The 12,781-nt window shown below is 43.6% G+C and overlaps 1 protein-coding gene across 1 annotated transcript; it reads right to left on the minus strand.

Moving 5' to 3' along the window:
• Window positions 1-365: 365 nt before the first annotated feature.
• Window positions 366-1,652, minus strand: chst1 (carbohydrate (keratan sulfate Gal-6) sulfotransferase 1; the record flags this gene model as incomplete). The annotated part of the gene is made up of 1 exon (XM_079217185.1): window positions 366-1,652. One exon carries the CDS (start codon window positions 1,650-1,652, stop codon window positions 366-368), a length of 1,287 nt encoding a protein of 428 aa, XP_079073311.1.
• Between the last annotated feature and the right edge of the window lie 11,129 nt (window positions 1,653-12,781).

The raw sequence follows: 12,781 nt of genomic DNA on the forward strand, positions 1-12,781 counted from the left end.
GAATGTCCCATCACAAACATGTCCGCTCCCTCCCGACTCCCATCCCGCGTTTTTTTTTTTCGAAGGGCAACGTTTGACTTTTGTTGAGCCGATACAGGACAATTCATGAAGACGGCGCCTTGTTCTATTTAAGAAAAGAAAAAACTAAATAATGAGACATTTGTAAACTAGCTCGTTTGATTATTCTGTGTTTTAAAGTGTGCTGTTCTGTAACAATGAGGGGGAAATCATCCCTCGGTGCATTCAAAATCTTTAGTGCAAATTTCAAGAAAACAAAAGTACAGAAACAAAAAGACCCACACGGAGGAAATCATAAGGCAACAATTATAAATATATCAAAAATAGTCATTAGAGAACTATCTTTGTTACAAAAAGGGTACAAAAGTTTTGTCCTGCACCAGTGAGAGGGACATGTTTTTCAGTTCCTCTACCGATTTCACCGCCTTGTATCCCAGCTGGTGGAGTACTTTTTGACAAACCGTCTGTGTGTATTCTACCATATCGTGTGACAGTTTCAAGCGCCAACTCTCGGCATTAGCCGCCGAGTCCCTCACCGTTCCAAACTTGTGCTTGGCCGAGGGCTCGCTGCTGCCCCGAGTGTTTGCGTGTATCCAGTCTTCCACGTTTTTATCCAAAGGCAGCCCCAGAAAGTCATAGATCTCCTTTGTCTTGAGGAGCGGATTCCTGGCCAAATCCTCATAGCGAACCAACATGTATTTCCCTTTCAGCCAATAGGGGTGGCTGAGACCAGTTGAAACAGAACTGAGAAAGTCCTCACAGACAACTGTGAGCTGACTCAAGTCTAGATTATAGGGTCGCCGCCCCGTGGCCCTCCAAATCCGCCACAGACGATACGTATCCCTGAACGTCTCGATCCGCGACGACAGGATGCCCCGCGGGTCTCTGACGAGTTGAATCACTTTGATGTTCAGCCGCGGGTCCTCCACCAAAGCGCGCAGATCTCCGATCTCCGGCACCCGGACGATCTTGATCGCCACGTGCCGCCTCTCGCGGCACGCCTCCGTCGCCGAGGTCATGTTCAGGGCCGCGCATTTCTTCACGCAGTCCCCTTCTTCAACATTCACGTCGGCGGGACCGAAGGCGTCGCACACGGGCTGCTGGCACAACGCCCGGCTGGCGCCGCGGCGGAACAGTTTATCCGTGGTGTGGTTGGTGGGCGTCGGTTTGATGTAGCTCTCCAGGAAATAAAGGTCGCAACCGTACAGGCTGCGCAGGAGGTCCCGGCTGGCGCCCAGCATCACGCGGCGGTCGGCGGCGTTGCGGCTGTGCGACAGGCGCGGGATCAGCGTGGTCTGGACGTGGTAAAGGGGCTCGAACAGGTAGAACACATCCTGGTGCTGGTTGAGCAGCTGGCCGACGAAGGAGGAGCCGCTGCGGGTGGTGGCCAGCACCAGGATGTGCGTTTTGCGCGTGGCATTGATGGTGAAGTACGGGTAGTCGTCGCAGCCTGCGCCGCCCGCTGCTCCCCGCTCAAAGGGGGGGTCGGTCTCCTGGCCCCCGAGACCACAGTTCTGGGGGCTGGGCAACGGGCACAGCTGGAAAGGCTTGGAGGTGAGCGTCCGGATGGCCGTGTACTGGATGGCGATGGAGGCCAAGGCCAGTAGAATCACTGCCTTCCAGGAACATTGCATGGCTGAACCACTTCATTTAGACACAGCGGTCCATGCCAGCTCCTCCCTGTGAACACATAATGTCTTTTTTTTTTTGTTATTTCATTAGGCCTTTTGAGGGTCTAACAGCTCTTGAATGTCTTTCTCGATTGTTTCTACCCCGACAGGATCCCTTCCCCGCCCCGAAACGACGATTGATAGCACATTTGTGACGCTGTGATTGGACACAGTGCAGTGGAGAGAGGAGAACGTTACTGTGACATCTCATTGGAATATGCCAATTAAGGGTGGGACCACTTGAATTGTGATTGATTTTAGAACTGAGCATGAGTCACCACCGGGTTGAATTCTGAATGCTATAATTTATTTATGATTCCGGGGACAAAAGATTTTCATTCACTTTCGCACTCATGTTGAAGGCAAGTTTGAAGATTTACTATACGCTGAAGAAGAAACAGAACACGAGCAGCGCTTAATAGAGATTGCTGTGGCCCACGAGTCAGAGTCCCCGTGACTTAATCATTAAATTTGTCTCCCGTTGCGCCTTCATTTGCTACAGCCTAATTTTTGAAAATGAAAATAGATAAAGAGAGAGAGCTCTAACTTTTGGTTCCTATTCAATCGGCTGACACTGACTGCCAAAAGCATGTAAAACAGGCCGTGTACAGTATCTAAAAATGGAAAGAATTTTTTGTCTTCTTTCCCCAATGCTTTAAAATAGCTTTTCTTTCATAATCAGATCAAATATCCTGGTTGTCTGTCTAGTAGCATGCTTTTACGGGTACAACATGCACCAACACTCCCCATATAATCATCATTAGGGACAGTGATTACTTGAAGTACACTATACTGCAGTAACAGCCCATACATCCACATCGCTCTGTCTTCTCCAACATGTCTGCATCTACTTCAAGGACCTTGTTTGGCCTGATTGGAGAGTCTGAGCTCTGTGCTGTATCCCACTTGTTCATCACCGGGGGAGCTAAACGCCGGCCCACAAAAGGTAAACAATAGTTTAAAAGCTTGCCTGCCAATGTCATATCAAGGGGAAATTATGCTGCAAGTGTAGAGTTAGGTCTTTTAAAAAAAAAACCCTGCTCCATTCACAGTGAGAATACTTTTATTTCCTTTTTTTTCTTCTAAACACTGATGCAGGGGAGCTTTTGGTGGTGTAAGTAAAATAAAAAAGGCTCACCATCATCACTTCCGAAGAGCATGCACGAGACCTCTGAGGTCCAAAAGGAAACGATGCATCAGGAGGTATCTCTTCTGACTCCAGAGCAGCGTGGATCAAGGCTATAATAAACAGCATCTGAGGAGAAGAAGAAAAAATAAGAAAATCCCATACTTGTTTTGTGAAAAGCAGACACAAAATGTAATTTTCCTCCCACTGGCTGTGTGAAGGGCTGATGTTTTTTTTTGTTGCTTTACACCAAATACTGACAGCAACTCTGACGACTCATGCTTATACAGAGAGCGCCAATGCTCTCTTCTCATCCCCATTTAGAATGAAAAGAAAAGCCCACTATGTACTGCAGCTTCCCGACGAGATATCTTTCCGCGATGCAGACAGCCTTTACCAATACAAAAACGCTGCGATAAGACAACACGGCGCGAATGAACGCATCCCACCTCGCCGCAAAGTGTTTCAAAAAGAATTATAATCACGATGTAAAACAAATCTATAAAAACCCCTGCGTAAATCTGATGGAGCACAGTGAAATGAGGGAGCGAAAATCGCATTAAGTCCCGTTATACCTTGTTGGTAGTTGTAGTATTCTCATGGTGCGCTGCACGTCCACGAATCACTTCTTCTCCCTTTTTAGTCCTCAAACGTTTTCCACCTCTCGGGTTGGAGAGAATAAATGCGCCTGGCGGAGCCGTATTTTCCCATGAAACGGTGGGTGCGAGTCGGTTTAAGTTGAAACCGGCTTCGGACGCAAAAAAAAGGAGAGGAAAAATAGAGATTATGTAAAAAAAAAAAAATGTATAAAAAAAGAAAAGTGGTGCGGACAAGCTGGAGCGGTTGTGTGATTGTGAAGCAGCCGGTCGGAGATACGAAAAAGAAGAAGAGGGGAAAAAGGCGACAGCAGGGCTCCCCTTTTTCAAAATGATGCGCAGAGGCTGAGCCTGTGTGAGGTAGCGACACAAGGACCGACTGTCTGGACCACCCCAGACCCCTCCCCCTTTCCACCTGCCTCTCCCCCTCTCTCCGTCACTCTCTCATACACACACGAGCGCGCACACACACACACACACACACACACACACACACACACACACACACACACACACACACACACACACACACACACACACACACACACACACACGCACATCATCATCCTCAGTCTCTTGCCTGCCACATCACACACACAGACCCTCCTCCTCCTCCTCCCACTCCCCAACACATACGCAGACGAATCAGCTCTTTTCACCCAGCCAATGTGGAAGCGAGTTCAATGATTCCATCAACCCCCTTTTATGTGTGTTCTTCAGTTTGAATTATGTGCAAATGTGTGATTGTTTTTGTATTATTAAACCAGTGCTACTTTTTTATTTATTTTTTTCTGCCAGCATATCCTACAGGTATTTTTTTTGCTAACTTATCCCACTTGTCTGATTCTGTAGCTCTGTTTATATATATATATATATATATATATATATATATATATATATATATATATATATATATATATATTTTATGGCAGAATCATTTCTCCCCTGCCTTTTTTTTTTTTTTTTTTGATGTGAACTCGTCACATCAGCAGCACCGCCTCGGGCTCAGTGATTCTGCAAAGCCCTCGCTAACCGATACAGGAGTGGGTGGGCAGATAATGAACAGGATATAAAGTGTGAATAGTGCACGCCGTCTGAAGACGGGAGGAAAAAAAAAAGCTAGAGAATAGGTGAGGAGGAGAAGGAGGAGAGGAATGCGAGAAAGTAACTGACAACCATGTCTATAAGTGTGTGGCAATGTGTGGTGCAGCACACATGTTTTTACTCGAAGGTCAGGCTGCAATCATATCACCCCTGCTTCACATTCTAGGAAATGATATGGTTTGGAACCACTTTCTAATAAGATATCTTTTTTGAATTGCAATTGGCTTTTATGAACAGCTCATAATTGTATTAATGTTGTATAGATAAGATAATAATAATAACAAACTTTGGTTTCCAGGTTGTAAAAAGTTTCTGGCGAGTCTTTGCATCCACCGGCAAGAGACTCGCTCTGTGCTTTAGTTCATGACATCATCAGGCAGATCACTCCACTGGACTTCTTCATTGTATGTGTTGTGGAGCATGTGGATCCATAATAATTGATACAAAATGTATATGACATAAAAACATTGAGAGCAACAACTACAGACTTGATCAGAATCAGAAACCGTTCATTTGCCAGGAATGTTTACACAAACGAGGAATTTTTCTTGGCGGAAGGTGCGTACATTAGACATTAGACATTAGAACAATCAACGACAACAACAGTGCAATGGGTATTAAATTAAATATAAAATAAAGTGCTCAGACAAACAGTTAATGATGACTCACTTGTGAGAGATGGAGCGCCTCGGCAGCTGCGTGGCTACAGCCGGCCCGACTTCGATGGTTCTCATGAACCTTAACTCGTCGTTAATCCCAACCTGCAGAGCATCAGTGGCTACTGAAGGTCGCGGCCTGATGGAGCCAACAGAACAGAGGTTCTATTGTGTCCATTTATTTCTTTTCACAGCATTGATTCGTCTTGGGGGCATTTATTGTCAGTGTTGAGTGACAAGCGTCTCTCAAATGTCAGCATCCCCAGAAATATACGTTATTTTCAAACCGATTTAGCGTTGGAGATTTTGCGGACTCTGGAAGGGCCGCAGGATGAATAAATTGGCCATGGAATACATTGGCATAACTCCTGTAATATATCCAAATAAGACATAGGACACAAAACTAGCAGTTGCATGGCTCGAAACTTGCCTTTTTCTTCTTCTTCACGGTTATATATTCATTCTTTGACAACAGAGTTGTTCAATAAATTCTCAAGAGGAGGTTTTCCAGAATAAAAATCTCCCAGTGAAAAGAGATGTAAAAGATGTAGTCCAGCATTGGGGAGTCAGGGGAACTGGGCCCATTTTGAGGAACTTGTGAATCCAGCAGACAGCCTATCAAGATGCAGGACCCACAGGGACCCACGGGGAATTGGTTCCCCATTTCGCTCGCAAGGGGCCGGCGAGGTAGTTAAAACGCTCTGAAGTGGCAGAGTGCCAGAGAGGCCGAGATTTACCGAGATGCTGAGACGCGCTGGATGTTTGACGGGCCGACGCGTCACCAACTCCATTTCACACAGATGTCAAATAGCCTCGTGACGCCGGCCTGAATCTTAGCAATCTCAGTTTAAACGGCAATATTTCAGAAGAACTGACTGAGCCTGGACACATCCAGCTGAGCCAATCAATAAACCACAGTGAGTTGTTTAGAGGTGACGGCTCGACTCTTGAGCCCTCTCGACAATGTTTAAACTAGTTGTTGTTGCATGGAATATGAGTAACTGTGCACCGTCAATGGAAAGGAGCAGTGGTCGCTTTTAAACCATTTTTTTGCGGCAGCCAAACAGTGATCTGGCAGTCATGTTAGACTTGACTTGAAGTGGTTTAGTACATATGTAGAGCGTTGTAATAAAGAAAATAATACCAATTGAAGCTCTGCATTATCCAAATGCTGTCCAGTGAAAACCATGCATCGCCAAGCCATTTTGAATTTTTAGACGAACAAAAAGATTAGATATTCATGAAATGCTTCTGTTTCTTAAGATAAACAATGATTATTTTTAAAGAAAAATCTGAAAAAAGCATTTGAGACAGTACGGTGAGGAATGGCCTCTTTTCATGTCGCTATCTTTATTATATTAATCAATTGCAATTACAAATATTATCATAATCTGTATTTAAGCAAGGAAAGGCGTTGAGAGGAAGCTTTCGTTCACAAGCACACAAGAGTTGCACCATACATCAATAAATTATCCAAACAAACAGGCCAAGGGCATCAGCATACAGCAGTACAAGGTGACAACATCAATTCATAGAAAACGCAGATAAGCATCATTTTAATGAAGTTGGTGGTCGAGGCGGAGAATTGTGTTTCAAGAACACAAATGCGTCATATTTTTCTTAGATCATAATGTTTTGTGTGTAAAACCTTGAATCCAGAAATAAATATGGACTCATCCTCACAATTTGCTCTGAAATGGAGCAACGTAGAGGTGTATAAGACTCAAGTAACTTGAATACATGTGCCGAGTTACTAAAACAAGTGGTACAATTACCACTTGTTTTATCCGACTGTGTCATACTCTATTCCCTGGTTAACAAGCTCGTCACTTTATGCCGCAAACGCCATCAAAAGGCCAACGTCTGGCCCAGCAGGTCCTTCATTACGTTTCCCTTTGTGTGTCTTCACAGTCGCATTTATTCGCCTTTTCCTCCGCCGCTCCGAGGAAGTTGCTCGGGCATTGTCTTCACCTCGCAGCGGCGCCAGAGGGAGTGCCGGGCAAACGAAGCAGCGACACATCTTTGATTCCACGGCTGTCCCCGGGAACGTCGATGTCAATGAACCACAGCTTGCGGAAAGTCTTGTCAAGGGACGCACTCCCACACTGATGCCGGGCATCTGCTGCAGCGCGATAGCCTTTCAGCGCATTACCACGCAAGGGTATTCTTCTTGAGCATGCTATGAAAGGATTTGTAATAGTTTCATAACATGCCAAGCTAAATAATGTGTGTGAAGGAGGGCGCTTTGTTCTTCTCTCTCCATCATCGTCCTTTTGCCAGCATATACATGGTGACAGAAGCTGTTTTTTGTGTGTGTCTTGCTTCCCCCCCCCCATTTACAATTTGGAACTCTGCGATGCACCAAGATTTCAAGGGATTGTGTTGTTCCCATTTACCAAATAGGAGGAGGCAGAACGGAGAGCATCTCGGAGTGTGCTGCCGCGACTGGTACGGCATACGACAACCACGCTCAAATCAATATAACGCGCTTTATTGTGCACCGTGGTGGGTGTTATTTACTTCCATTTGTAAAAGAGGTGAATGTAAAGAGATACATCTCTAACCACACATTTAGTAAATAAAGGTGTTTTTTATAATAAAGTAAAAATGCCAACAGTTATATATCAAACCGCATCCAACTATTTAAAAAAGAAGTTTGAATAAATTAAGTTGAATGCCTTTTAATGTCAAGTGTAAACATAAGCAATAGCTTTAGAAACCTTCACAAAAACATCTTCTCAAAGAAGACGTGCTAATTTTCAGGCTCTTTTTTTTTTTAAGTTTCTACTTGAACCCGTTTCCGTACTTTAATGTTCAGAAAAAACATAATTTGTCATATCTTAACGTACCTTTATTCACCCTCGGTCTCAAAGGCTCAGTTTTAGCGCCTGTCTCTGTAAGGCTCCCTCCCTAAAAAGACAAGTTTATTATGACTGGCTTGCGAGAAAAAAACATGGTGGTTTTCTTATTTCAGTGTGTGGGTTGTTTTTCTTTATGTCCCCGTTTGACACAATCTGTAAAACAATATTTTGTGCGGTATGATTAAGTCATTTTAAGTTCTTAAAGTTGAGCACACAGTTGGCAAAGTCACGCACTCCCTAAAACGGCACGTGAAATACAACCTTTAGATATCTAGAGTCCATTTGAAACACAGTAGGTTTAACTGTTGGGTATCTAGTATCTATGCTATGTATCAGGTTAGGGGGCGTGTCTCTGATGGCGTTCAGACCGCCGATGCCCTGTACTTCTGAAGCGTTTGCAACAACCTCAATTTAATGAACCACCTATAGCGGAAAAGTAGCATTACGATCCCGAGACGCAGACGACCGTGACCGCGGCTTTATGGGCCGTGGAAGCGGCGAGGCAGCCGGTTCCTCTCCAATTTTACCAAACGAGCCAATCAATTATACCGTAGCAGAAAGCAGATTATTGATTGGTTTAAAAGCCGTTCAATCATCCTCACCGTGTCTTATCCAGAGTTGAGGGAGAGCAGAAAGGAAGTCCAACGAGGGAGCGTTCCAGACGCCAAATTGACACTCGATTTCTGTGAGCAGCTCCACTGTGTGAGCACACTATTACTTTCTCCTTTTCACAGTCTGTGTCCGCCCTCAGCACCTTTGCTGTTCCTGCACTCACCCAGCGCACGTGCTACAGTGCTACAGTCATGTGAAGATGTAATGACATGCATTTCATTATAAATTGCAAGGACCTCGATTAGTTTATTGGAGGTTTCTCATTATGATTCAAATGTCCTCCATAGAGGAATGTCTTTGTGCTTGACCGATTGATAGTCTGTCAATTTTTAGTCTCCTTTCAATCAGTATGAAATACAAAATGTTTTTTTTTTTATTTTAAATGTTTGTATTTGTGGTTCCCAATTACACTGCCAACATATTACATGGCAGTTTTGTTATTCGGAGGATGCAATTACTTTAGATTTTGGAAAACAGGACAATGTGTTCTAAATAAGACATAAAATAAATAAGAAGATATGTTTATTTTTTCTTTGAATCAATTTGAACGACAGCGCTAAGTGCCTACTTTGCAATTACCGTCATCCCCTGAAGACCTGTCCTTTTAGGTCCGGCGGGTTGTTCGTCTTCTATACTTACCATGACAGCTTCCAGAGTTTTTGATAGGTTTCGGGCTACTGTTTGATATTCACCACAAACAAGAACTGCCCAATCTGCATCTACTACGCTGAATATGTAAGTGACCTGAAAAAGCTCCTGTCTCGTCGGTTTCTCCAGCAGCGATGGCTCAGCTGCGTGCGCTCCCGACTGCTTGAAATTCCAACTAGACGTCGGTCCCTCAGGATGAGCTTTATGCAGTGTGTAAACCCACAGAGCTTCAGCTGTCATTCTGCTGTACTGGCTCCTTTGTCAAAGGTCTCCTTAATCAAATGAATACCATATATCCCCTCTCGTCATGCATACATATGTATGGGGGGGGGTCCTTTGATAAACGACTTCATCGCCTTGGCAAAATAACATGACCATTGAAGCACACACACACCCAGTGGTTTGCACACGTGAGGAAACGCTAACCACATTCGACTGCAATAAAAAAAACATCATAAGCCAGTTTGTCACTGGAGTCCATTTGGAAGTCAGTTTCAATCTATTTCAGGTGGTTATTTAAATCTCAGTGGTCATAACAGATTATAAACACAACCGTCTCAAAAGTATAAAGTGCTGTGAAGCACGATCAAGTGTAATTAAAATGTGAACAATGAGGTCCATCTATTGTTTCAGCTGTGGTGTTGCAATCAATGATTTACATGTTGTAACCGTGGTTGTTGCAAGCCTGGATGCCACTAACCAACTTTTCATCACATTAGGGGTTGATGATCATTTAACATAATAAAATCAATGAATTTCTGCAAAACACAAGAACATTATATGTATACGTGTATAAGGAATAATCACATTGCAGGGACGCATGTGTTTACAGTGACATTGTGGGGACTCACATCTAGTCATCATATAGTCTAGGATTAATCCTTGGTTTTAAGGCTGGTTAGAATATTGTTAAGGATCTGGATGCAGCCATTATGCCGACAGAAAAGAACAAACACATTGATTGGTACAATCAGTGCAGTCGCTGGAACATTTGTTTGTACAACTAACCCTCTTACTTTTTAGCATCTCTGTAGAACATTTGCATGAGTGGAAGCTAATATTGGGACCCATGATTTACTGCATCAGGCCACAGAAACATCTGGAACAATCAGCAGGACATCTGGCCATGAGAGATCCATCCCGCCACCAAACTAAAATTTCATCACCTAAAATGAACACACCGGGCCCGTTTTCTTTCTCTATGTGATTAATTCGTGCCTTAATATGTATTTTTTTAACAGTTTTTTCTTCTTCTGAGCTTTCGCACAGCAGATAAATTCATCAACCAATCACATTGTGCGAAACGGCTTGAAGTCGTGGTCCAAACCAAGCCGGCCATCTTTATTTAAGCAATAAGGTACGAGAGGCAGTACTGTATGGTCAATAATGTACAGTTCAAGGGTGTTGTTAGGCCCAACGCGTAGCTCTGGTAAATGTGGACATTATGGCTCAATACAGTACACCCCGTGACTCACTCTCAACCAATCAGAATGCTTGATTTCATCTACCCGTATTATAATACCAATTTAAACCTTGCCCAAAAGCCACCAGATCCACTCCTTTCATTCTTACCTTTCACAAAGAAAGCCCGAACGAAACATGTGAAAGTTGCAGGCGAGTATTTATCATTTTCGTGTTGTTCATTTGCAATACCCCTTATGTGTAAAAGCCTTTAGCGAGTGGAACTAGGTAGAGAAGACATCACTCTAGAGACCAGGCATACATTAATAATAAAGAGCCAATGGACAGTAAAAACCTGCAATCAATCCAATATCCCTCAAGGTGATCCGTGCACATGTTTCTGTGTCGAAAGCAGCATCCTGGCCATTTGCCAAGATATTCATTTTGCAAGTCCGAAATCCTGCATATTATTATATCATTACAACTCAGTTACCACGTATTCAAATATCCTCTCCAGTGTCACACTGCCAGGCATTTAAGCCACTACTAAAGTTGGAATTACTATGGCTAAGTCTCCATTAGCCCCACTGCAGCCTCTACCAGTACCAGAGACCTCCTGTAACCAGCTGATACACACTGTAATAATGCTAATGCAATACAAAACTGCACCGCCGACAGCAGATTAACTGGAGCTTCAAATGATTCTGGCACATCTCTAGCCTTATCCTGTGCCCTTAATCATTTGGTGTGCTGAACATTGGATACTTGGCTGGCTGGTGGACTACAGCTGTGGGCTGTATGGTTAGCTGATAATAGTTGGAGCACACAATAAACTGGGTTAGTGCTAAACCCTTCAAAATAAGTTCTGCAGTGGGCTCATGTCAAATAAAAAAATAAAAATCTCAATTCCTGTTACATCACACGTTTCAGCGCGTTGCCACCATAACACACTCTTAACTAATACTGCATTAACTGCGCCACTAGTAGAGCACAGATTGCCGCCCGCTGTGTCGACAATGATCACTACTGTAATGTTTGATTAAATGAAGGAAAACCATAACTGAATAGACTATTTTTCCACTCACACGTCTCACATAAAACAATATGTTGTCATTTTAAATCGGCATAAGCGCAACTTGGGTCGTTTATTTCGGCTACAGGTCTTCTGAGCGAACCGTTCTCCTCCACCGTGTCACAACGGCTGAGAGGTACTGAGCTGTGTGGTTAGTTTTGTTAGCCATAAGCCAAACATACCGTCAAAAACAATAAAAAGGGAAGCAAACTGTTTTCCTCCACTGTGTCTGAGGCGCTGATCCACTCAGCTGTGTCATCACTTTGGGCCCCGAGCTGCCGGGGGCTGGTTCAGAGTAGTGAGCCAATGGCGGTATAACACAGTCAATAGAAGGTGTTTTGAGAAAGTATGAATCATGGTAGGGTGACGTGGCGAGCACTGTCACCTCACTACAACAAAATTAACACTGTCATGTATGGGATGGAGCAATAAGCATTACAAATGCTCTTTTGCCCAATTTAAAACACTAAGTGCACCTCTAATTACGCCCAAAAGCCTAATAATATGCATAATTTTGACACAAAATTGGCCCCATTATATGCAAATAAGTCTCATTGACAAAACAGTCCATGCAAGTTCATCCCATGTGCGAATGGCAATGTTCTCATTGAATACTGTCCTTTTTCGTACAAAATACGTTCCTAATAGGTAATTACCTATTTCATTAAGTTGATTAATTGTTCATTTGCACACCCTTTCAGTGGCAGTTTGGGCTGGACCAGAAATACTTCAACACTCCCCAATTGTGCCACAGCAAGTTTGTGGTCCTCATTTCAGCGAATTAAAACATGTCGAACTTTTTCCTGAAATAATTTTAAAAGTGCCTGAATTTTCGCCACTGGAACTTGCGAGGGCAAGTTATCCGTCTGTCATGGACCCATTGTACCTCCATGAATCGCTCTGCTCCTCTGACTGGCATGTAATGTGCTTGTGGGATAACTCATTTATGTGTGACAGACATCCTAAATGCTAGATTAGAGAAGCGTCCCTTATCTAAAAGAACTAAAATAGAACGAA

This window comes from Taurulus bubalis (genome assembly GCF_910589615.1).
Source record: "Taurulus bubalis genome assembly, chromosome: 4".
Classification (NCBI taxonomy): Eukaryota; Metazoa; Chordata; class Actinopteri; order Perciformes; family Cottidae; genus Taurulus; species Taurulus bubalis.